Below are 23647 nucleotides of genomic sequence, written 5' to 3'. Positions count from 1 at the left end.
AATATTGGGCAACAGCAGCTCCTCCTAGAATATCAGTAGGTGCAATTGTATTAATTACCATGTCATGTGAGATATATATATATAGTACAAATACTTGATTTACATGCATGTATTAATAACATACCATATCTGAATGCATGTACATGGAAGTATGTTCAAAGAATATGCTGTTAAAAGTTTTTTTTAATGTCCTCTTGGTTTTGTTTTTTTTTTTTTTTAAAATACCATAACACATGCCTTTGGTATACATAGTTGAGTCCCCACCCTTTCCTATTCCTTTTCAGACAGCCTGAAAGGGACGTGTTGGCTCAACATCCAGGACAACCGCTGTGAGGTGAACATTAACGGAGCCACCCTGAAATCCGAGTGCTGCGCCACGCTCGGAGCTGCCTGGGGGAGCCCCTGTGAGCGGTGCGAGCTAGGTAGGGGCCGGGCCGAGGGCTTCGGGGCTGCTCCTTGGAGAACTTCTTCCTCCACTGGGGCACCTTCTTCACTCTGTGTTTTCTCAGTGAAAATCTTGCCCATAAGATCTTGACCCTCACTAAAATGTTATCTTCTCTAGCTAAGTATTTTCACCTCTTGAAAAGTGTATTTGGTTTATGCCAGTACTGTAAGCAAACCTTCTAAGTATTTCATACAAGAAGAATCAGCTAGAATCTATCTGCTAGATAACTGTCTGTATCCTCCAGTATCCTTGTTTGCATGTGTTCCTATACGACATGATGACTTTCCCTTTAATATTTTGTTTACTTGTAATTCAGTTGTCAATGTGAGAGCAGAAAGGAATTATAGGAAAAATTTTGAGAATCTCAATATGAGTCAACACCAGTGGAGTTACCACTGCAAGCCATGTGCCCTAGTGAATTGAAGTAAGGACACTGAAGTCCTCGGGCTGTAAAACCCTACCTTGTGGTTTTCATTTAGTTTCATTTAGATTTCATTATACTGTTTCTTGAGCTCAAGACAGTTGTATTTTCTTTCATAATCAAGTAAAAATGTGTCCTGTTCCTCTTACAGACACAGCTTGCCCAAGAGGGTTTGCCAGGATTAAAGGTGTTACTTGTGAGGGTGAGTGTATTCCTGGATGATATTGTAAATCTTTAGAGCAGTATGTAAAATTAATAGTCACTGTGCTACTTGGGAGATATTTATCATTTTCAAAAACCTTGAAATTTCAATAAGAATGCTCAAAGTAATCAAAAAATGCTTTAGCATAATACTCTTAGAAAAAACAGTTTGGAGTTTCCCGTTTCTCCTCTTTATGCAGCTGGGTAAATTTCATCAGGACATCACTGGCCGTTAAGACCCAGAACAACTGGCGAGGAAGCACGTCTGGGCTGTTTTATGGATGGGCCAGGCTGCCGTCATTTTCACAGCTGGTGCCTAGGAAAGCGGGTGGCTGGGCTGTGGAATATTTCTGCTTAACTCAAGTAATAATCCACATTGTATTGCCGATTGAATATGCTATACAGGAAGTAAAGCTACACCTGCTTTTTCTATTTGTAACATCTTTATCCCTCTGCTTGCTGCATCTCCCTGCAGATGTTAATGAGTGTGAGGTGTTTCCTGGCGTTTGTCCAAATGGACGCTGTGTCAACAGCAAAGGATCTTTTCACTGTGAGTGCCCTGAAGGCCTCACATTGGATGGAACTGGCCGTGTGTGCTTGGGTAAGATTCAAGCCTTTGCATATTTTATGTATGAAACAACAAGCTGTGAATTTTCTTGTCCTTTGGGCCATTAGTCCCAAACCACTGAGCCTGTACTTGGGAAAACTTGCTTTACATGAGATACTTTGGGGGAAATCACTAGAGGATGCTCTAAAAGTGAATGTATTTAAGTGAAATAAAGTCTGTTCGGTACAGAAAGTTGATACTGCTCAAAAATTTATCTCAAAAGCTTCAATTTCTTTAATCATATACTTAGGGCAGGTTCAGCTTTTCACACTGAGTTAACAGTGTAAGAAAACTATCTATGGTTTGAACATAGAAGAAAAATTGTAGAACAGGATTTGGAAGGTTGACATTTATCATCAGCCTTAAGGCTGCCGCAGCCTTAAGACAGTGGAGAAAGCCATGGGCAAAGTTATGTTTCTTCTATGTGAAAACATTAACTAATCCTGATCCTTCCTTTACCACCTTTAGAGTTTAAGTTTTCTTAATGCTTTATTTTTTAAAAATCTAAAATGAGGAATGTCTTTCTTCCAACACCATAATATAGAGATGATAATTTGGTCTTATTCTTTATTAGTGTCATATTTGATTGAACATGAATTTCATGATTGAAAAAGAAATTTCTACTAATTTTTAACTATGTAAACAATAGTTTTTCATTTACTTAAAGGGATTTTTTTTTTCATAAGCTATGGAACAATAAATTTTTCATTTGTGAAACAACTTTACATAGGTTCATATTTAAGCATGTAGACAAAGCATGAGCAAAGATAGTATTATATTCAATGATCTTTAAAGTATTTAAATATATCAGTGATTTTTTAAAAATTAGTGGTAAGAAAAAAAAGTTTGCAATACCATGTAGTTATTATAATTTTTGACAGCATATCTAAATCTGGACAGAAAGCATGACCACAGAATCATATGAAATTATTTAGAAAGCATAGTATCCAAAATACAAAAATAAAGGATAGTTCTTTTCAGATTTTTAATTATTTTAAAAATTATCTTAAAATTATCTACAATGTTTAGAAAAAATTATGTATCTTTTTAAAATGACCAACTAATAGTATCAGTATGCCAAATGACTAATGAAATCAAGGAGCCTTCAGTAACCAAAGGATGTAATATATGAAGACATATCATTGATTGTAAATTATCAGTAAGCAAAATAAATTTCTAATAACATCATTCAGGAATTAAAGCCTTTGTAATATTGTAAAAGGATATAATGAATTTTTCACCCTTCTACTTTGGTTAAATGTTTTTGTCACTACTTGAATTATGCTACATTAATTCATTCTGTCTGGGGATGTGAGAAAGTTTCAAGAAGCAGTTGGCATATGAAAATGTAAAATATTCTGAGAACAAAAGTTGTGGTGAATTGCTCTGAAAGAACTGCATCTAAATCAGAGATCCCAAGCTCAAATGGCTCACAGAGGCCAGGCAGGTGATGTAAATGAGCACAGTGACAATATGAAGTGATGGGACAGCAGCAAACTGCACAGCATATGTACAATGCAAAGGTTTCCAAGTTCTTATCTTAATTTCTGTGCAAGTCAATCAAAGCATTTATAGGCCTCATGTGGCCAGTGTGCTGGCTGCTTTGATACCCGATGTAAATACTGATATCAATCTCAGTAGGAAAGACACAGGATTACTTTCCCAGGCTATTATAACTTTTTACGTGCTTAGTTCAAATGCCTTCCCCCTGCCCACAATTTATCCCAAAATGGCTTCTTCAGCAAATTACTTCAGTGACCTCTGAAACAGTGTGACTTAGACCACAGTTCTCAGGCCCTAGATTACTGTCACACTTCACACTGACAAAGAATGTGGCTTTTTGGTTAGGGTTAATGTACATATAGAAAACAGAATCACCTTCTGTGAATACCTATATTTATTCTATTGAATCAAATAAGAATTTGCCACAGTTATTTTTTGTCTAAAAATAGGAATTTTTAATTACAGTACTTAGAAATGTATATAATTCTAGGCTTAAAGGCAGTTGCTAAAGTTGATGTTACTTTTGGTTTACAACTTAAAAGAATCAGTATTGATAGTATCTAAAACAGTAAACATAGTAATTTGTTTATGTGTACATTTCCATCAGAAATTTCTTTCCCTCTGTTAAAGAGTTTTCAGGTTACAGAAAGGATTTAATGTCTTGAAGTGCTCTTGTCAAATAAATCATGTTATTTAATTAAGAAAAATCTTTTCTGAACTCATTATCAGCATGTGTAAATTAAACAGCAAAATGCTTGATGAGTTTGAAAACAAATCTATTGGCCAGCAGATGAACATATTATTTATAGATCATGCTGGTCTGCCTTATTTTGTGATTGTTGACGTTCTAAGGTCCTGGCTAGCACAGGCTAAGCACAGAAACATTGGTATATTTTGAAGTTGAAGGGAAAATGTGACATTAAAGCAAATAATTTGGCCCCTTATTAGGGAAACTTCACATAATCCAGGGAAAAACCATGATGCAAAAGGTAAATTTGGCAGAAAGAAAAAACTTAAAATGCAATAATAACATTTTTCCTTTTGTAAAGCAGTTTTAATAGTTGTACCGAATTGGCAACTAGATTACAGCTGATCATCTACTGTTTATAACTAGGATTTGGCAGGGCTGCTCAAAAGCCACTTTAAGCAATTCAGTGAACAAGAAGAATCTATCACTAAAATTGTTCTCCTCTTTCTGAAGTAAGCAATACAAAAAAGGGATCACAGGCGATGGATGACATGAAGCAGTCATGTCATGAGGGGACCTCTCCTTCTCTCCTTCCTGTTTCTGGTGAGAATTAAGTAACACCAGGGGAATTCGCACTTTGCTCTCCTTAAATGGCTGTTGTCACGGAGTCCATTCCAGGGCCAGGGATGTGCCTCGCCCGCCATGCACTGCCCGGCAGCAGTGTGCCTGGTGCTGAGCAGACACTCCGTGTGAGAATGTTCATGAATGTTTCCACTTACTCTCACACTGCGATTTCGCTCTCGGTGTAGATATCCGCATGGAGCAGTGTTACTTGAAGTGGGATGAAGATGAATGCATCCACCCTGTTCCTGGAAAATTCCGCATGGACGCCTGCTGCTGTGCTGTTGGGGCAGCTTGGGGCACTGAGTGTGAGGAATGCCCCAAACCTGGCACCAAGGAGTACGAGACGCTGTGCCCCCGGGGGCCTGGCTTTGCTAACAGAGGGGATGTTCTTACTGGGCGGCCCTTTTACAAAGGTAACTGCCCACGGAACTTGGACCCTCTGCACCAACAAGACGCCCTCCGCATTCTCTGAGGATTGATTTTGCTTTAAACCTTTAACTTTCCAGTTTATTTTCTTGATTAAACATGTTTTGTGGCCATCTTTATGGCCCAGGAATACAAATATGTAAGACAATATTAAAATGAAGATATGAAACAGACTGTTAACCTGCTCTTCTGCTGTTCCTTCTTCCGCTTTCCTTCGCACAGCCTGAGATGTAGCCCCGATAGCTACCTCTATAGCAATGAGGTCTCTATTGCCACTCGCCTTTACAAAACAAATGGGCAGAAATAAAGGGATCACAACTCTCTTACTGAGAATATAGAATCTTTCTCACAGTTGAAACTTTTTGTGTGTTATCGATATGATCATTGGAAAATGTGATACCCTTCATTTCATTGGGTGTGTTATTGCCCATCACTAGTTAATTAAAGTGATGGGTCTACTCTTTTATATCAGCCAGCTCAGCACTTGACTTTATTCTACTTTTAGACATCAATGAATGCAAAGCATTTCCGGGAATGTGCACCTATGGAAAGTGCAGAAACACCATTGGGAGTTTCAAGTGCCGTTGCAATAGTGGCTTTGCTCTAGACATGGAGGAAAGAAACTGCACAGGTAAGATGATTCTGGTGTTTGATTTGGTAAACCCTGGCTGAGAACATGGAAGTTTTTATTTTTATTTCTTGTCCTTACACTTAAATCAGTTCTCCAAATACACTTCTTGTGAGAGAGCTGCAAAATAGCATGAAAATGCTATGTTTCTTGCAGGAATGGCATAAAAATACGATTTTCAAAACATAGGAGTACTAAAGAATATAGCCATTAAATCCACAACAATTATATAACTTGAGTGGTATACTGATAAAGATTGTAAAGTTTGTAGTAGAGAAATTATGACTTATTTTTTCATCTATAAACAGGATTCTTAATAACTAGGCTTCGGTCACCATCTATATCTGTATCCGTAACCATTCTCTTTAGTTTGAAAAGATACGAAATTTCACATTTTTTATTAGGTAGTATAACAGATTATTCCAAACACTTGAACTGCATCTCCAAGATGTCACTCCTGAACTCTCCTTATTCATGCTCTCTTTAGAATTCCCTCGTCTCCCACCCTCCCACCTGCTCCTTGGTCGCGATCTGAATGGGACTGTCTGTCCCGCGCCTTCCCGCCTCCCCAGTGCTCACAGCCGCCCCTCAGGTCTTCCGCTCCACCGGGCCAGGCCCCGCACGTGCTCCCCGCGCCGTTCTCCCCGCGCCAGGCTGCTGGGCTTGCCGGGGGAGCGTCTAGGGGAGCTGTCGCCGACCCCACCCTCCCCGCCGTGCCCACCGCCGACTGGCCACGCTCGTGCCCGCCTCTCATGTCACTTCGGGAATTCTCTCAGCCCGGCTCCTGAACCCCTCCCCCAGCCCACACAGCTTCTCCTGCCCCATCTGTTCCCGTTCTTCTTATTCTTTTTTTTTTTTTTCAGCTTATAATGGGGGTACAAAAGTTCAGATCATATATATTGCCCATGCCCCCCGCATCCCCCGACTCTGAGCTTCAAGCCTGTCCATTCCCCAGACAGTGCGCATCGCACTCATCGTGTAGGTATACACCCATCCCCTCCCCCCACCCCTCACCTCTGGTACCCAGTTGGTGTTATTCCCAAATGTGCACTTAGGTGATGATCAGGGAAACCAGTTTGCTAGTGAGTACATGCGGTGTTTATTTTTCCATTCTTGGGATACTTCACTTGATAGAATGGGTTCCAACTCTCTCCAGGAGAACCAAAGAGATGCCATATCACCGTTATTTCTTATAGCTGAGTAATACTCCATGGTATACATACGCCACATTTTACTAATCCATTCATGAATTGATGGGCACTTGGGTTGTTTCCACATCTTTGCAATTGTGAATTGTGCTGCTATAAACATTCGGGTGCAGGTGTCTTTTTTATAGAATGACTTTTGTTCTTCTGGGTAGATGCCCAGTAATGGGATTGCTGGATTGAATGGCAGGTCTACTGGAATCTGTTTAAGATATCTCCATATTGCTTTCCACAGGGGTTGCACTAGTTTGCAGTCCCACCAGCAGTGTATGAGTGTTCCTGTCTCTCCGCATCCTCGCCAACATGTATTGTTTTGGGACTTTTTGATAAAGGCCATTGTCACTGGAGTTAAGTGAGATCTCATTGTGGTTTTGATTTGCATCTCCCTGATGATTAGAGATGTTGAACATTTTTTCATATGTTTGTTAGCCATTTTTATATCTTCTTTTGAAAAATTTCTATTCATGTCCTTTGCCCACTTTTTAATGGGGTTGTTCAATTTTTTTCTTACTGATTTTCCTGAGTTCTAAATAGATTCTTGTTATCAGTCCTTTATCGGATGTGTAGTATGCAAAAATTTTTTCCCATTCTGTAGGTAGTCTGTTTACTCTTGTGACTGTTTCTTTGGCTGTGCAGAAGCTTTTTAATTTAATCAGGTCCCATTTATTTATTTTTGTTGTTGCTGTGATTGCCTTTGGACTCTTCTTCATAAATTCTTTGCCTAGGCCAATGTCTGTAAGAGTCTTTCCTACATTTTCTTCTAGAATTCTAATCATTTCACACCTAAGGTTTAAGTCTGTTATCCACCGTGATTTGATTTTTGTGAGAGGTGAAAGCTGTGGGTCCTGTTTCAGTCTTCTACATGTGGCTATCCAGTTTTCCCAGCACCATTTATTGAATAAGGAATCTTTTCCCAAGAGTATGTTTTTTGTCTGCTTTGTCAAAGATTAGATGGTTATATGAGGATGGTTTTATATTTGGATTTTCTGTTCTGTTCCACTGGTCTGTGTCCCTGCACTTGTGCCAATACCAAGCAGTTTTAAGAACCACAGCCTTGTAGTATAGTTTGAAGTCTGGCAAATTAATACCTCCCATTTTGTTTTTGTTGCTTAAAATTGCTTTTGCTAAATGGGGTCTTCTCTGGTTCCATACAAAGCGTAAAATTATTTTTTCTATATCTGTGAAAAATGATGTTGGTAATTTAATAGGGATTGCATTGAATCTGTAGATCACTTTGGGCAGTATACATTTTAACAATGTTGATTCTTCCGATCCACAAGTATGGTATGGTTTTCCATCTATTTACATGCTCTGCGATTTCCTTCCTCAGTGTTTCATAGTTCTCCCTATAGAGGTCCTTTACCTCCTTAGTTAAATATATTCCTAGGTATTTTATTTTCTTTGTTGCTATTTTGAAGGGTATTGAGTCCTTAATTTGGTTCTCCATTTGACTGTTATTGGCATATATGAATGCCTCTGATTTGTATGTATTGATTTTGTATCCTGAGACTTTACTGAATTCATTGATCAATTCCAGGAGCCTCTTGGTTGAATCCTTGGGGTTTTCTAGATATAACATCATATAATCAGCAAAGAGTGAGAGTTTGATCTCTTCTTTCCCTATTTGGACTCCCTTGATTCTGCTCTCTTGTTAGCTCTCGCAAGGATTTCCAATACTATGTTGAAAAGTAATGGGGACAGTGGGCAGCCTTGTCTGGTTCCAGTTAGAAGTGGGAATGCTTTCAGTTTTTCCCCATTCAGTATGATGTTGGCTGTGGGTTTGTCATATATGGCTTGTATCATTTTTAGATAGGCCCCGTCTATGCCTATTTTGTTAAGCGTTCTTATCATAAAAGGGTGTTGAATTTTGTCAAATGCTTTTTCTGCATCTATTGAGAGGATCATATGGTCTTTATTTTTGCTTCTATTTATGTGGCGAATTACATTTATAGATTTGCGTATGTTAAACCATCCCTGCATCCCTGGGATGAAGCCCACTTGGTCGTGATGGATTATTTTTTTGATAAGCACTTGGATTCGATTTGCTAGGATTTTATTGAGAATTTTTGCATCCATATTCATAAGGGGTATTGGTCTGTAGTTTTCTTTTTTTGTTGCATCCTTTCCTGTACTATTAGTGTAATGTTGCTCAGGATTGAAACCTCCCAGTTTAATTTTGACATCTCCCTCTCCTGATGGACAAGTGAAAAAGTTATGCAAATTCTTCCATCACAGTGGCTATTTCAGGGACCTATGGTGTGTCTCTTCTAGACACAGATGCGAGTTAAGCTCCTCAGGACACAGGCTCTGAGGCAGAGCTGAGCATGCAGGAGATTATTAGGGGTTCCTCTTGGGATCAACCCCTTGGAAGAGAAGGGAAAGACGCAGAACAGGCAGAGGGAGACGTTGGGCTATGATGTAGTCCCACTGACACCCTCAGCCCACGCCATCAGGGCTGTCTTGAGTAGGGCCCAGCAGTTATCTACCTGCATGACCAATCCTGGGACACAGCTGCCCAGAGAAGGGGAGAAGAGATCCTCTTAGGACAGTTGGCCTCTGAGGGCTCTGCCAGCAGCACTGTCAACAGCTGAGGGAGAGGGGCGAGGGAGTCCTTCCTTCCTGAAGGGGGACCTGGATGACATATCACATTATCTGCTACATTGCAGACACCTCCAAGACCCTCCAGCCTGTAAAGTCTCCACAGTCCAATCCATTGTCGTAACCACAGCGTTTATCATCCTCAGGCAGGTCTTAGATTGTGTAACTTCCCAGAAGACAACCCCCATTGACTCAAGAGATCCTAGACCCAGACAAAGAAGCTCAGGGTTCTCTCTCTTCTGACCCCACCTCTTATTTTGGGTGTGAAATTAGCCAAGTCACTCAACACTCTCCTTCTTTAGCTGTAAAAGACAGAGATGTGTTGACAGCGTTGCATTGTTGGGGTGTAATGTGAAGTTCCGTGGAAAACGGTTGGCTCCCATTCCTCACAGCGTGGGCGGCCAGCCTCCTTCTCCCATTCTGGGTGCCCTTGGGGACCCCACCCGCCTGTACTCACTCTCCAGTGAAGCCACCCTGCACTCTGTGGCCTCCTGCTCTCTGGGATACATTGCTTCTCTTCACCTGTGCACTTCGTCTCTTGCCTCTCTGTTTAGTCCACACCTGTAAAGTTGGCATTTCAATACAGCCTTCAAGGACCAGTTCAAAAGCCACCTCTTCCAAAATACCAATTCTTAGCAGAGAATAGCTAACATATATATGGCACTTTCTATGAGACAAGCACGGTTCTCTGCACCTAACAAATATTGGTCCATTTAATTCTATGAATTGGTTCACTAATTCACGAGATCAGTGATCTTCGGAAGGCCCTATACGCAGACGACAGACTGAGATTGTACCCAGACATCTGGTAGGCTCACACTACATCACACGAGCCAAAAACTGTCCTCACTCCACTCTATGTACCTCGTGTGGCTCTTACCAGCAGTTCTGAGATAGAAAGTAAGAGAATTAATGTGTGTACCGTTAGCTGCTTAATTGAATCAATGAATTCTGTTAAGATGTTTGTTTAAAAGAAAGTGCTCACATTTTTTTCCATATGTATTGTAATTGGAGAAATTAATAGAGAAAGACATAAAGCTGGGAGAAAGCAGACACTGAGGCCCCCAAGAGAACATGCACAAATTATGCACTGACTAAATCCTGTAATAGAAAAACATCAAAATTAAATTCATCAAAATAGACAGTGTCAGAAATAATTTTCTCCACTCTAATAAATTTTTAAATTTGAAATTTTTAATTTCTAAACTAAAAAATGTTTTATAGGTCATGTGTTCTCAAATATATTGTATATAGATATAACTTCTCTATTGAAAAGTCTTTATTGAAAAATCCTAGTTTTAGGCACGGGAGAGATTTCTTAGAGAATGCTGTTTTTGAGAATATAGATGCTATTATTGAAGATTCTTTTTTACTGTAATATATAAAAAGTGAGAAACACTCAAACACCATTTTTCTTTATTTTTAAAAAAATTAGATTAGTAAGCTCTTCACAGCTGAATGTGACACAGAAACACTAGTTGGGGCACCCTCGTGGCCCTGCCGTGTGCGCTCTCTGGCTCGAAGTCAGTGCGGTGCCTGCCTGGGAGACTGTCTGTGGCGAGCCACACCCCCTGCTCCGAGGCAGCGCCCCTGTCCTCAGTACTCGCGCCTGGGGCGGGCGTCGGCCAGTGCAGGGCAGCGGTGTCTCCGAGTCGCATGTGGGCCTGCCTTCCACGCATGCGCGCTGCTCACCTGCCGGCTGCCTCGTTCAGCACATGCCGCGGTTGCCGACTTCGTCCTTCTGTTCCCATTTCTAAGCCACAAAGATAAATCCACAATACAGAATTCCTAAAGGCAAGGAGGCAGCATCTGCCCGTTGGCTGTGGCAGTTTTGGCAGTTGGGGAAAGGAATGTGCCTAAGGCCCTGTCCCCTCTACCCGATGTACTGAAAATGCATCCTCGTGCCATTAGCCACTGATTTCCCCAGCATTTCACATGTGTGGCACCTTCACGTGGACGGCCAAATCCATCTCATTCTATTTTTTTTATTTCTTTTAAAACATGCGAGTTAGACATCGACGAGTGCAGGATTTCTCCCGACCTCTGTGGCAGCGGAATCTGTGTGAATACGCCAGGCAGCTTTGAGTGTGAGTGCTTCGAAGGCTACGAGAGCGGGTTCATGATGATGAAGAACTGCATGGGTAAGCGCGGCCCGCTCTTCCTGCCGGCCTTGGAACCAGCCAGCACAGAGTCCTTGCCTTGACCTGTGCTCATCTCAGGGTCCTGAACGGCGGGCTTGGCCAGGATCTGTGGTGATGGAGAGAAGGGATTTAAATGTCAGACAGGAAATCCGCTCTGGGGTAGCTCTCAGGGAGCCCCAACTTCTTGGTGCCTCAGTGGAGATGAGGTACTGAGAGTAGATCCTGTTTATTCATAGAATCTAAAATCAACACACAGACTCATTACTCAGAAGGGATTCACTTAAAAAATGCACAGCATTAGGCCAGGCGTGGTGAGTCACGCCTGTAATCCCATTACTTTGCTGGGGCCAAGGGAGGAGGATCACTGAAGGCCAAGAGTTCGAGACCAGCCTGAGCAACATAGTGAGACCCTGTCTCTACAAAAAACAAAACAAAACAGTAAAAATGCATGGCATTGTGTGGTGGGCCCCAAATCTGTATTCAGTCATGCTAACCTCATGGTACTTTCCTTATTTGTGTATTACAAACCTGGTATTGCCAACTTGTCAGCCCAGGTTTGTTTTTCCATGACTTATGGGACTTACCTCCTAGAATGTAGTAGGTTATGAGTCTTAAGATTTTCCTTTCACTTTGATTAGAGATATAAACACCAGAATAACTGACAACAATATATTATATCTTGAGTCTAGGATGATAGAAAGCAAATATTGTTTATTTTTACCTTTTGTGAGCCTTCTCACTTCATGCAAGTAAATTTGTTGGTAGCTTACTATCTTTAAGGGTAGAATTTTTAGTTTTTCTACTGGCAGTAGGAAACGTGAGGAGAGCACTCTCTCATCTGCTGTGAAGCTTATCTCTAACGTTTGAGTCACACACTTACCTCAGGTAACATTCTTTCTCCCATGCTGTGTGCGTGAGTATTTTTTCCTCAGAGTTCTTTAATGGATCTCACGTTTTTACCTTTCAGACATTGACGAATGTGAACGTAACCCTCTCCTTTGTAGGGGTGGCACCTGTGTGAACACTGAGGGCAGCTTTCAGTGTGACTGCCCACTGGGACACGAGCTGTCACCATCCCGTGAGGACTGTGTAGGTGAGTCTGTTAACTCAGCACATCAGCCCGCTGAGACAGCTGGTCAAGACGAGGGATCAGTTCTAACAAACGTGGTGTTTGGGGGCACGTGAGATACAGTTTATTAAAAGTGAGAAATTTAGATTACCTACATCTGGATGCAGGCTGTCTCGTTAGAGGGTGCTTTAGTGGCACATTCAAATGAGCTGGTGTTATTCTGGTTGGCCTCTCTTTCATTACAAGCACATGTGACTGGTCCCTGTGTGCAGGACCCTATGCAAGGCCTGCAGCCCCAGCCCCGCAGGAGGATGGGACGGAAAAGCTGCCCCTGCACCTGTGCATCCTCCACTGGCCTCTTCCCGTCCGCGCTCCCTTACCCTGTCTCTCCGGGACGCCACCGTCTCTGCGCTGGCCCTGGGCCCGTCCGATGGCAAAGGGGACGCGAGGAGGATGGCTGGCCTTTGAGCTTCCAGCCTGTGGCTTTCCAGAACACGTGGCGGCCTCTGGGCTTCCCCCGTTCTGGTACCCCGGCTTTAAAACTTCGGTGTAGCCTCGAAACATTTTCTTCACAGGAACTCTTTCTTGAAACTGTAGGCAAATAAAACAGCTTAAAATAGAGCAGATCACACACCATGTTTTAAAAAGTAATTTGAACATACCTTCCCAATACGTACACATTATTTATAAGCCATATGTTTTGCTGTGCTAGTGTATGAGGTGAATCTAATAAAGGCCAGGTGAGCATGCCAAGTAGAGTCATATACTAAATAGTAGGAAGCTTCATTCTGGCACGTGCCAAATCTGTGGGCTAACATAGTAGTCACTACTGGTCACATGTGGCTATGTAAATTTAAGTAGAATTAAGTAACACTAAAAATTCCTTAAGTCATACTGTCCACATGTAGTTATGTATTAGACAGCATAGATACGTAACAGTTGCATCATTGTTCAAAGTTCTACTAGACAGCACTGTTGTGGATAGAAATAATAGAACTTCCAGCATTTTCTTTGAACACCCTAGGAGATCATTTTACATCCCCCTGAAGTACACAAATCTCTCTAGAGACCACTGCTCCAGTGAAGCATGTTCTTAATGGTTTTAAGATTTGCCTATTGCATAAAACATTAATTCTGTATATCTTTTATAGATGTTAATGAATGCTCCCTGAGCGACAATCTCTGTAGAAATGGAAAATGTGTGAACATGATTGGAACCTATCAGTGCTCTTGCAATCCTGGGTACCAGGCCACGCCGGACCGCCAGGGCTGTACAGGTAAGGAGAGGCCAGGTCTGAAACTCGCGAGTCTCAAGTCAGTCTAGGGACACTTTTGGCACTAAATATATAGTGAAGCCTATGTGAGTCCTTTGTCCCAAAAATGAATCTAAGAATGGGGGCAAATCTCAGATGGTTTGTTGATTTTGCAGAGCACTTACTAGTCTTATTGCAGAAAATGCTCTAAATTCCATAGTTATTATATTCCCGAGTTCCTTAATCTTACAGTACTGGAGTTAAATGTGGAATGCTATCTAAAAAACAGTAAAAAGGACTAAGACTAATGGTATAGTACTAAATCGACACAAATAGTGGGGAGAAAAATCCAAACCATATGAGCAGTATCTGTTTAAAAACAAGAAAAAAGCCTTATGTTTTGTGTTTAAGGAAGTGGGCCTCACAGGTAATGCGGTTGCAATGTTGTTTTTGTAGACATTGACGAATGTATGATCATGAACGGAGGCTGCGACACCCAGTGCACGAATTCAGAAGGAAGCTACGAATGCAGCTGCAGCGAGGGCTACGCCCTGATGCCAGATGGGAGGTCATGTGCAGGTATAGAAGGGAAAACACGGACTGTGCATCTAATTACTTTTACCTTACGAATGTGGCTCCAGATATTATTGAGTGGAACTGGATGGAAAAAGCATTTGATATTGATGAAAGGCATCCTTGTTTTCATTTGATGTTAATTTTGTGTCATCAGATATTGATGAATGTGAAAACAATCCTGATATCTGTGATGGTGGCCAGTGCACCAACATTCCTGGCGAGTATCGCTGTCTCTGTTATGACGGGTTCATGGCTTCGATGGACATGAAAACGTGCATTGGTGCGTATCATAAGAGGAGGATAGATATTTATGCAAATACATATACACACAAAACGTAAGAAGAGGAGGGCTTTTTCAGTTGTTATTTTAAAATTTTAAACCATTTTACTAGAACTATAAAACCTGAAAAGGAAGAATAATTATTTGGAAAAAATCTTTAAAGACAGATGATTCATTTATTTGCAGTAGTATGTCTTGCAAATGGATTATATTTTAGATTTTACCTGTGTATTTCAGTATTATGCTGTTCAGTTTAAAAGATAGCTTTTTAATTACTACGGTGAGCAAATACTAACCAGATATTGAAAATAATTTTTCTAGATGTGAATGAGTGTGACCTAAATTCAAACATCTGCATGTTTGGAGAATGTGAGAACACAAAGGGGTCCTTCATTTGCCACTGTCAGCTGGGTTATTCAGTGAAGAAGGGGACCACAGGATGCACAGGTAGGTCTCAAGCTTGTATCCTGTAGGCTCCAGCTTCTTAGATTCCAAAGGCCAACCTTCAGTGTCATTTGTCCTCTTGCATCTCGAGACCAGTTACCCACACCCAGGCCACGACCACGTGTGTGATGAGAGGCTGACCCATAGCGTGTGCGATGCGTTTGGCCGGTCTCTGTGGTAGCGCCCTGTCTGAGCACCCACCGCGGGCTGGCTGTGGGTCCTGACACGGAGGGGGTGGGAGTGGAGTCCGGTTACCATGGCTCTGAGCTGCTGCTGGTGGCTCCTGGAGCAGCCTGTGCTTTCTGAGAGTGACTGCTGCCCGGAGGGAAGACACACGGAAAGAAGGAGCACTGCAAGACCTGGGTGGCGGGGGGGGGGGGGGGCGAGTTTTTGTTTGTCTTTGCAGTTCTTCTAAACTACTAAAAGTTCATCTCAAGTTCTGTGTAGACTTTTTCCTTCCTTGCTGTCCCGCATATTTTCCTCCCTTCTTTTCTATTCTCTCTCCAATTGCTTTTCTCTTCTCTTCTCTCTGCGCAAATTGCCTCTCTCTTTCTTCTCTCTTTCTTTCTGTGCTCATCCTATCCACTTTGTCTCTTGTTCCCTTTTCCTACTAAATAGTTTTAGCTTTTTGTGTACATGTGGGTCTAGGAAGTACTAAGGTCAAGGTTTTGGACCAGGTATTTCTCAGTACTCAGTTTAAAGCCCCTGTATGGTATTTTGCTCAAGGCAGAAGGTGCGTGGCTTAGGCTGCAACCCAGCCCTCAAGCTGACCCCTCCAGGGGAGGGCAAGTAATGAAAGAAGGTACAGTCCTCTGCATGTTCCCCACTGGCAGTGTTGATGCAAAGGCAGTAGTGTGTGCATGACTTCAGCATCTGCAATATGTAGTCATTGAACTGGATAGGACAGATTATTCTTACATTCTAGAAAACTGTGGGGAACCATATCTACATAGTTTATACATATATATGTATGTGAGAGAGTGTGTATATATGTGTGTGTCTATTATATATGTTACATATACACACACACATACACACTGGTAAAAGCATCTAGTCACTTTCCAGATAAAATTTCCAGTGAATATTTTTTTATATTCTCAAACAAATAGAAGAAATAAAAATACAGACCTAAATGATAGTTTTCAAAAACTCTATAAAATATATTGATTTGATAAATATCTGTATAATTTTAAAAAGAGAATGGACTTCAAAACAAAGTTAGGCTTATTTGTATCTTCACAAAATACGTAATAAATATTAAGAGGTAGAAGTAGCACAGGTTCTCCTTGGAAATAAGATTTGTCTTGACATCTGTGATCTGGTGTCCTCTACATAGAGTCTACCCTGGCTCTGGGCAGGGAGGAAGGCCCTGGGCTGGGCAGGGAGGAAGGGCCCTGGGCTGGGCAGGGAGGAAGGGCCTGGGCTGGGCAGGGAGGAAGGGCCTGGGCTGGGCAGGGAGGAAGGCCCTGGGCTGGGCAGGGAGGAAGGGCCCGGGCTGGGCAGGGAGGAAGGGCCCGGGCTGGGCAGGGAGGAAGGCCCTGGGCTGGGCAGGGAGGAAGGGCCCTGGGCTGGGCAGGGAGGAAGGGCCTGGGCTGGGCAGGGAGGAAGGGCCTGGGCTGGGCAGGGAGGAAGGGCCTGGGCTGGGCAGGGAGGAAGGCCCTGGGCTGGGCAGGGAGGAAGGGCCCGGGCTGGGCAGGGAGGAAGGGCCCGGGCTGGGCAGGGAGGAAGGCCCTGGGCTGGGCAGGGAGGAAGGCCCTGGGCTGGGCAGGGAGGAAGGGCCTGGGCTGGGCAGGGGCGGCACACATGCCTGCCCTCCCCCGGTAAGTTGCTAACAGTTTCTTCTAGGGAAGGACTTGTTGTATGTAGATCATAAACTTCCAAATCTTGTTTAAGCCTACAAAAATTAAAACTAAAACTGATGTTAATATTTTCTCTGTATGTTTTCATATTTACTTTAAAATTTTACCTATACAGAAATATATTTGGAAGTAGAATTAATTGGCTTGTATTTCTATCTTTTTCATATTAACTGTGGTTTGTCAGATGTGGATGAGTGTGAAATCGGAGCTCACAACTGTGACATGCATGCTGCTTGTCTGAATGTCCCAGGAAGCTTCAAATGCAGCTGCAGAGAAGGCTGGGTTGGCAATGGCATCAAATGTATTGGTGAGTTTGCGAATGTTATCTTTTGCTAAGGCGTGACATTTTTAAAGGCTCTTTGAACAGTTGTAGGAATACACTCTTAACTTTCACGTATTCTCTTGTAAATCGAAGGCTATCTTAGTGGTAAGATAATTTCTGCATAAGAGTTTCCTTTAGCCTGAATATAAATGATCAAATTACAACGGTATGCCTTGGCATCTGCTTTTTAATGTGTTGTCGTTCAGTAAAAAATATTTGATATGCAGCTGGTGATCCAAACAGCTGTATGATGAAAAATGACTAATATGTTTTTCCAGTCTTTTCATAGAGTAATCAGTGAGATTTAAAATCCAGTAAAATAAATGGAAGAGACAAAAAGGTTTTTTTTCAGATAGCCTAAGTCTATAGTAAATGGTCAATATCAGTGTCTTATTAGAAAATAGAGTTCTTCTTACAGGAAAATCTAAATATTTTGTTGGATTCTAGGAAGTCTGATTTGAAGAAAAGAGAATGGGAAGACAGTTTCTCCGGGTTTCATAGTTCTTGAGCCAGAGTCTAATAATAAGCTGTCTGTATAGCTGAGAGGGAAGGGACTAGAGTAGACTCTTGGTATCACTCACAGTGCTGTTTAATATGCGCAGTGTTTTACGTGCCTTAAAGTAAAGAATTTTTCCAACTGGTGAAAATTATCCAGGGCAATTAAAATGAAAAAGAAAGCAAGCTGAACATCCTATCATGGCTTTGTTAATTTTACTAGCGACCTATGTCTGGTCCAGCCATCTTTCTATGGTTAATCTCACAACTTTTCAGCCATATCCTTGTTCGTAATTTTCTAATCCCATAGGTCTCCTCTTTTTCTCCCTTATAGCCTCCTTTTTTTGTACTTCTTGTCCATCTGTCACTCTGGTTAGCTATCTCAAGACAGCCTGCCTCTGATAGAAGAGATTCCGCCATGTCCAGAATCCTGTGCTCTAGCACGGCGTCCGGCTCCGTCCTCCTCTTTCCTCCTCCATCCCCTACTCTGGTCTCAGCCAGTCTATCTCTTTCAATCTCTCTCTCTCTCTCTCTCTCTGCAGGACACTAAAAGAGCCCCCTCTTCTGTTTGCTCAAGCCCTCTCTGGCCCTTGTGCAATCCATTCTCCACATAGCAGCAGGAGGAAACTTTCAGACCATAGATTTGATCTTTTCGTCATTCTAACCCATTGCACTCGGGATAGAATCCAGCTTCCTCCCCATTCCTGCCAGGTTTCACTGTCTGTTTGTCTTCCTCTTCCACCCTCCTCCGTCTGCTGCACTGTGCTTTGCCACTTTGGCCTCTTTTAATTTTTCTTGTCACATCAAACTGGTTTCCTCCTTGGTATCTATACATGCACTGTTCCCTCTGCAAGGATCACCCTTCCCTGCTTCTGCTCAACGAGCTGATGCGTCCTCATCTTTAAGGTCTGAAGTTAGCTAAAACTTACTTCCTCGGTGGGGGTGGGGTCTTCCTTGCTCCTGCAGTCCAAATTAGAAGCCCCTTTTATTCTCTCATTGTACCTTGTAACTTTTTTCATGGTGCCTATATCAGTATTTAATTTTTTTGTATATTTAATATTTTTCTTTTCCAATAGACTACGGGCTCCATGAGATCAAGACTCATATCTTGATTTCCTCATCTATAAAATAAACTTGAAAACTCTATGCTAAAATTCAGTATTACCTTCAGAATTGATCTTTTTTTACTGATAATGGAACCAGCAATAGAATCTACCTTCAGTAGAAGTCAGAATGAAATATAACACTGGTTTTTTAACCATTAAAATTCTAGTTAATTAGATACCTCATAAAATGCTTGAATTCATAATTTGGGCCCATGTTTGTGGCATGGACATTGGATTATGGGTCTGAGATCTTAGAATATTGGAACTGTGACCCTACAAACTAAAACACACACAAACTAAAACACATTTGGCTAGTTTATATTTAAATTAAGACACCTGAAAATCTTTCTGGGTGTTCAAATGTTTCATTGTTATTTCTGAACTTTACTGCTCTGTTCTCCTGGCGTGCAGACCTGGACGAATGTTCTAACGGAACCCACCAGTGCAGCATAAACGCTCAGTGTGTGAATACCCCAGGCTCATACCGATGTGCCTGCTCCGAAGGTTTCACTGGCGATGGCTTTACCTGCTCAGGTGGGTGACAGTCGAGAGGTGTGTGCTGACATGATTGGCATGGAACATTTTGTATGCTTTCCTTATTTGAAGAAAACTGTGGTTACAGGAGGCTAAAATAACTACCCCTATTTTTATGCTTGACTCACAGGTGAATATGTATTTCTCTCACATTAAACACAAAAACTTAAATGATCTTTCAAATATATTGGTGGACATTTTAAAATGATGACATTTATTACTAGTACGTACTGTTAACGACTATCATTTTCTCTACTCATTTGTAACATAATGGTTTAAAAACACAGGCTTTGTCTGAAAAAGACTACCTGGATTCACATCTTGCCTATGCAGCATCTACCTGACTAAACTTAAGTAAATTACTTAACTTATCTGGCCTTATTTTCCCCATTTTAAAATGGCCATAGTTATAATACCATTTCTATTTTTTAATCACTAAATGAATGACATGAAAAAACTATTTGGCTTTTTTTTTTTTTGAAACAGAGTCTCGCTGTATTGCCCAGGCTAGAGTGCCATGGTGTCAGCCTAGCTCACAGCAACCTCACACTCCTGGGCTCAAGCAATCCTCCTGCCTCAGCCTCCAGAGTAGCTGGGACTACAGGCATGCGCCACCATGCCCGGCTAATTTTTTCTCTGTATATATTTTTAGTTGTCCATATAATTTCTTTCTATTTTTTTTAGTAGAGATGGGGTCTCGCTCTTGCTCAGGCTGGTCTCAAATTCCTGAGGTCAAACAATCCACTGGCCTAGGCCTCCCAGAGTGGTAGGATTACAGGCATGAGCCACCTCTCCAGGCCTATTCGGCTTTTTAAAATAGACTACATCACCTACACAATCATTGCTATTAAATGTATTTATGAAAGTCTCAGTAGCTCACCACATGGTATTGAAAGGATTAAATGGAATAATACAAGTAAAGAACTTAGGAAAACACATCACAAAAGCTCAGTAAATATTAGCTTCCATTTAGCTTCTCTTCATTCCATGTTCCTTGAGGTAAAGCATCCTCTCGTCATATGCATATATAAAACTAGATTGTCTTGCTGTTTGTAAAGTTGAATGCCATTCAGTTTGTAGGATAGGTGTTTCCCTGTTGATTTGCAGTACACACTTTAAACCCACAATTAAATGATAGACTCTAAATTTGTTTTCTAATTATTGAGGTAAAAAATGCAGACTTGTCATTTTTGAATGCCTCTTTAAGAAAACGTACTTACTCGATATTAAAGCTTTATTACTTTTAAGCTTTGGATATTGCATCTTTCCTTGTATTTCTTTGCACGGTGGTATCAAGGAAAGAGCATGGCTTTGGTGTCAGACACACCTGCAGTCAGATCCTGGCTCAGCTCCTTGTGGCCCTCACAGCTCCCTGCTGCTTTTAGCCTCAGGCTCTTCCTCTTCTGAACCTCAGGGAACCGGTGACTCAAAGAGGAAACAAAAGTCAGGCAGCCAGCACACCACTTAGCAAATGTCAGGCCCTCAGTAGACATGGGTTTCTGCCCTCCTTGCCCTTCTCTGCTTAATAGACTTAAGTAAATGATCTTTAAGGTCTATGAGTAATGCCCATTTGTATAGTTAAGATAGGAGTTTGTTTTCCATTCTTGAAATACTTCACTTAGAAGAATGGTCTCCAGTTCCATCCAGGTTATAACCTTGACTCAAACCGTACAAAAGCAATTCATGTAACCAAAATGTTTGTATACCCCTAGTATTCTGAAATTTGAAAAAAGATAGGAGTATTTTTATAAGATTGTAATGGCCTGAAAGAACCTTTCTCCATTCTCATAGTGTCTCTAATTTGCTTTAAAATACTTGGACTAGTGAAAAAGTGAGTTGTGTATTCTAATACCATAACATTTTCCAATGCATGGACACCATTTTTAGATTAATTCCAATGTTCTTGATCATGTCTAAATGATGTTGGTATAATACTATACATAAATTGGCGTTAAAAAGAACCAAGACAGATGTGGGAGACATGTGCATTTCTCCTGTTAATTGCATTACAATTGAATGTTAGGGTGCAGGTTAAATAGCTTTTCTATCAGTCATATACCCTTATTTCAGCGAATGTGATGTACTGTTGTTTCATGCTAATGAGCAGTAAGTCTAGCCAGTAAAACTGATTTAGTTACAGAGCAAGGAGAAAATGTGTCATGAAATTTGGAACTTAATAGAGATGTAATTTACTTCTTCCACAGATGTTGATGAGTGCGCAGAAAACATAAATCTCTGTGAGAACGGACAGTGCCTCAATGTCCCGGGTGCATATCGCTGCGAGTGCGAGATGGGCTTCACTCCAGCCTCAGACAGCAGGTCCTGCCAAGGTGGGTCACTAGGATTCCAACTCATTTTCAAGTTGGATCCACTATAGTAAATGAAACCACAAAAAGGTCTGCAACAGGCTCCACCTGGAAGCTGAACACATAGCACATGCTGCACACATAAAAGTCATTCATTTAAGCGTGGATTATTTTGCCGAATGAATAATGATGAAGGTGGCTTTCATCTCTTATGACGTTTTCCTGGCCAAGAGCCAATAGTTGGAAGTTTGGCTCATTCTTTCTTTCCTTTTTTAACCATTTCTTTTTTCCTTTTTCTTTTTTTTATCACTAAATGAATGACGTGGAAAACTATTCAGCTTTTAAAATATGATCTATTACCTGCCCCAATCACTGCTATTTATTGTGTTTATCAAGACCTAAACAGTTCAGTACTGGCATCTGCCTTCATGTTGGAGTCTGCTGCCTGTACGTCTGGGATAGGAAGTCCTGTTCAGGGATTCATCAGGGACTTCACCTGTGCTTAATAGTCATGTCTGCTCTTCTAAGTTATGGCATTATCCCTCTTTCTTAGAAATGGGACTTTGTGCCTAGTATGGTCTCTTTCCAAAAAAAAGAATTTGGATTTGCTTTTAAATTAGAGACTCACTTCACATTGCATATAGCATGGGCCATGATTGTTTGATGAATAGGGAATACATGAAAATGTGAAGGAAGAAAGAAAAGAGATGAAAAATAATTCCTATGCCAAAGGGCTTCAACAAAATTTGTTATTCACAGAACACCTTAAAAAGAAAAAAAAAAAAACTCAAGCTAACTGCTAGGTAAAGATGATAAAATGGAAACAGATATTTCCCTGACATTAGTGTCTAATCAAATGAGCAGAAATGGTAAGTCCCAGGGCTCACGCACACACACACATGCACACGCACACAATTCATCAGCTTTAACCAAACAAAACAAATTATACAATCTAGGGTAGCTCAGAGTAGAGCCTAACTCTGTTCCACCACCAGATGTGGCACTGGAGAAAGTGTGCCAAAAGATCGTTAAATTTTCCATAAAGAGCCACCAATTTGAACAAGGGGATGGAGATTTGGCCCTGGGAAAGGTGACATTAAAGACTGAAAGTGTTCATGCTTCTCCACTCACCCAGCAGATTGGACAGAATCTAATCCATTTTATACAAGGCAACTGTAAAATAAACATTTTTTTTTCTCAATCCTGGTTTCTTCTAAGCACTGAAGTTAGTTAGTAGAAAATGTGAGTCAATGTGGATATGGAATTATTGTGCATAATTTAGTGTCTACATCAGCTTGACAAGAGTTAGTAAGGAGAAGGAACAAGTCAGCAGTAGCCAGACACTTTTGCCAACATGAGTTCTTTATACCTAGATAGAATTTTTTTCTTATAAATTTATTGCTTTATGGATGGCATAGGCCCTTCCAGAACTTCTCCCCAGACTCTCCCACTAAGGTGGTGCTAAATAAGTTACTGTTTACTGTACTTTCTTCACGTTTAGTTTTCTCATATGTCATTACCACAAAGAGAAATCCCTACTGACAAGGCAGCTCAGGGTGGCACACAGGTAGTTCATCCTCAGTTCAACCCTCTGCCCCATTCATCTGAACACCGACTTTTGAGATCCCAGAAATGTAATTCCATGCCTGTTCTCCTTGTTTTTCTCTTCTTTCTTCCCATAAGGTCTGGCTCACCTGGACAGTTTCTCCTGATTTTACTAATTTAATTCCTTGGTGTCTTCCCATATTATTATAAATATATCCCCCTCTGATCAACATTTTTTACTCTGAATCTACTTCTTACCACAAATTCTCAGAATTTCTATAGAATCCAAATAATTACTGGAGTTGGCCATTTCCCAATATTCCCCACCAAAATGGGGAATACAAAACCCAGAGGAACTGCCACAGGGATGA

At 41.3% G+C, this 23647-nt stretch overlaps 1 protein-coding gene across 1 annotated transcript in view; it reads left to right on the top strand.

Moving 5' to 3' along the window:
• FBN2 (fibrillin 2) overlaps window positions 1–23647 on the top strand; it is a 258662-nt gene that overhangs the window by 180082 nt on the left and 54933 nt on the right. Inside the window, exons 21-34 of the mRNA XM_069492804.1 lie at window positions 285–422; window positions 1018–1068; window positions 1543–1668; window positions 4675–4902; window positions 5421–5546; window positions 11359–11487; window positions 12455–12580; window positions 13708–13833; window positions 14266–14388; window positions 14540–14665; window positions 14987–15112; window positions 17153–17275; window positions 19303–19425; window positions 21630–21755. Of these exons, the coding sequence (XP_069348905.1) occupies window positions 285–422; window positions 1018–1068; window positions 1543–1668; window positions 4675–4902; window positions 5421–5546; window positions 11359–11487; window positions 12455–12580; window positions 13708–13833; window positions 14266–14388; window positions 14540–14665; window positions 14987–15112; window positions 17153–17275; window positions 19303–19425; window positions 21630–21755 (1797 nt within the window). The remainder of the gene's footprint in view (window positions 1–284; window positions 423–1017; window positions 1069–1542; window positions 1669–4674; window positions 4903–5420; window positions 5547–11358; window positions 11488–12454; window positions 12581–13707; window positions 13834–14265; window positions 14389–14539; window positions 14666–14986; window positions 15113–17152; window positions 17276–19302; window positions 19426–21629; window positions 21756–23647) is intronic.

Source organism: Eulemur rufifrons, chromosome 17 (assembly GCF_041146395.1).
Source record: "Eulemur rufifrons isolate Redbay chromosome 17, OSU_ERuf_1, whole genome shotgun sequence".
NCBI classification, from domain to species: Eukaryota; Metazoa; Chordata; class Mammalia; order Primates; family Lemuridae; genus Eulemur; species Eulemur rufifrons.
Note: the sequence above shows the minus strand (reverse complement) of the source record. Positions and strands in the feature narration are given on the sequence as shown.